The sequence below is a fragment of the Macadamia integrifolia genome, chromosome 8 (genome assembly GCF_013358625.1).
Source record: "Macadamia integrifolia cultivar HAES 741 chromosome 8, SCU_Mint_v3, whole genome shotgun sequence".
Taxonomy (NCBI): Eukaryota; Viridiplantae; Streptophyta; class Magnoliopsida; order Proteales; family Proteaceae; genus Macadamia; species Macadamia integrifolia.
Genome location: NC_056564.1, coordinates 11,951,801 through 11,954,134, shown reverse-complemented (window position 1 = coordinate 11,954,134; position 2,334 = coordinate 11,951,801). Strand labels below are relative to the sequence as shown.

The 2,334-nt window shown below is 45.4% G+C and overlaps 1 protein-coding gene across 1 annotated transcript; it reads left to right on the top strand.

Moving 5' to 3' along the window:
- Positions 1–670: 670 nt before the first annotated feature.
- On the top strand, positions 671–2,129 carry LOC122086155 (E3 ubiquitin-protein ligase ATL4-like). The gene has a single exon (XM_042654880.1). The coding sequence runs from the start codon at positions 810–812 to the stop codon at positions 1,923–1,925; it is 1,116 nt and encodes a 371-aa protein (XP_042510814.1). The 5' UTR covers positions 671–809; the 3' UTR covers positions 1,926–2,129.
- The last annotated feature ends 205 nt before the right edge of the window (positions 2,130–2,334 follow it).

Sequence of the window (2,334 nt, the reverse complement as noted above, 5' to 3'; positions counted from 1 at the left end):
CATTTGGCTTTCAGTGCGATTCAATTTGTTAGTGGAATTACAATCTCCCAAATCGAAATTGATCCAATAAGCCTTTGATTCGGTTTAGTCTGGGTTCAATCAGCTCAGTCGAAGACGGTTTTACTGATTCGGTTTAGGTATTGACACCCTTAAAGCACATGATAGGTATCATTGAGAAATGATATGAACATCATTTCAAGAAAAAGAAAAAAGATAAACATAATAGATGCTAACATACAGTATAGTATACCAGAGGCATGATACCTAAGTACCTAACCGTTTCCCATAAAACATCAACTGTATAGCTCGATCGGTTGTTCAATTAAACTGTTGTGTTTTTTTTTTTTTTTTCCTCTCTCTAAGTGTTTCAGTTTACCTGCCCAAAGTATCTCTCCTTCGTCTTTTCTCCGTCTGGGCCTCCCCTAATTTGGCCAGCCACCTTCTTAAACCACATTGGCGCATTTTAGTCACAGTCACACACACACACACTCTCTCTCTCTCTCTCTCTTTGTGAGTCTCTGAGTGGGGTATTTGTGTCTTTCTGTCGGGGCTTCCACACTAACGTAGACGGCGCGTGTGAAGAGCCTCGAGTGTAAAACACATGGTTTGATCGGGACTGGAAACTGCGGAGAGAGAGGACGACAGCATTTAAAACCCGTCCCTGTCTACACTAATGCATTACCCTCTCGCACCTCTCTTCTTCTCTCTCTCTTTCTCTATCTCTCTATCTCTTTACTCTTGTTTTCCCTGATCAGAATAGAAACTAGAACCTTATCGGCTATTCTCACTCTCTCTCTCTCTCTCACAGTATGAGAAGAAGGTTGGATCTCTTGCCTCAGCCGCCGCCTCCACCATTGCCAGTGTCCATTGGAAGTGGAATTCCAGAGACTACTGCTGGTGGTGGTGGTGCTGATGATTATTCTTTGTCGTCGTCGTCGTCGCCGTCGCCGACGAAAGGGAATCTGAACCCGAGCCTTCTCATAATCTCTCTCATCCTTCTAGCAGTGTTACTTTTCTCCGTCTTACTCCACCTATTCCTCCGCTACCTCAGCCGCTCCTCCTCCTCTTCCTCCGGTGATCACAACGTGGCATCTGCAGACCACACACATCACGCTCACCGAATCTCCAGTCGCCGTGTTTCCCCCGAGTATCAATCTCTAATTGATTCACTCCCTCTCTTTTCCTTCGGCTCTGTCGCTGGTATCAAAAGCTCAACCACAGTTGATTGTGCTGTTTGTTTATCCAAACTCGAACCTCACGATCAGCTCCGCTTGCTTCCACTCTGCTGTCACGCCTTCCATGCCGACTGCATCGACACGTGGCTTGCTTCGAACCACACTTGTCCTCTCTGCCGATCAACTATCCGTGTGGACGAATCCGAGGAACTTGCAAAGCTTTCTTCTTTATCGGCCGGTGGTGGAGATAGTTTCCGGTTAGAGATTGGAAGCGTCAGTCGCCGGAGTAGTGCTGTCACCGATTCCGGTGGCGTTCCCAACTCCCGTAGGTCTTATTCCATTGGATCATTCGATTATGTGGTGGAAGAAGACTCTGAAGTTGTGGTAGCGGGCAGGCAAGGAGGTTCTGAGTACAATCATGGGCGGAAGGATATAAATGGTGCGGATTCTACGGCGGAGGCGAATGTGGCTGTACCGGAAATGCCGGGAGATCAGGTGGCGGCGGAGGTTGGCGGTGGTGGGAGATCGTGGTTGAAGGATTATGTGGACCGGTTGGCTTCATCGGCTTCCTCGTCGTTTTCTTCTCGGACTCTATCGTTTCGACATCCAGGTAGGATTTTTAACGGCAGTAGTCGCCGGAGCGGTGACGGTGCCGTTGCCGGTGTTGGGGAAGTCGGGAGTTGGGATTTGGAGGGAAATTGGGTAAGCGAAGAAATGGGGAGCTTCTTTCGGTGGCTGTCAGGGGTATGACTGGTAATTTTAGATCATAATTGGGGCAATTTTGTTGTGTAGGAAATAACAAGAAATAGCCTCAAGGGTTCTGTACAAAAATTGGAATTTTTTTTTGCTGGGTTTAACTTCTTGTCACTGCGCATGGCTGACATTTTATTTTTTGTAATTATGTATCATTTTCATTTCTAAGCAACGTTAATTGTGGCTGAAAATTTGTTAACAGGAAGATTCATCATCTCTTGTTTACATGCTAAGTTTCAGTCTAATGAGAATTAAGACAAATGAATCATGTCGTTCTAATATTCTGACATTCAAACACACTGAGTATGAAAAAATCCAATGCACATGCTTAATTGTGTCTTGGTGTGGGAACGTTAGATGAACATAATTCTTTTCTCCTCAAAATTAATTATATCACAAAATAAAT

What these genes read in the sequence shown, in the direction of transcription:
- LOC122086155 (XM_042654880.1), top strand. Translation starts at nt 810, where the DNA reads ATGAGAAGAAGGTTGGATCTCTTGCCTCAGCCGCCGCCTCCACCATTG.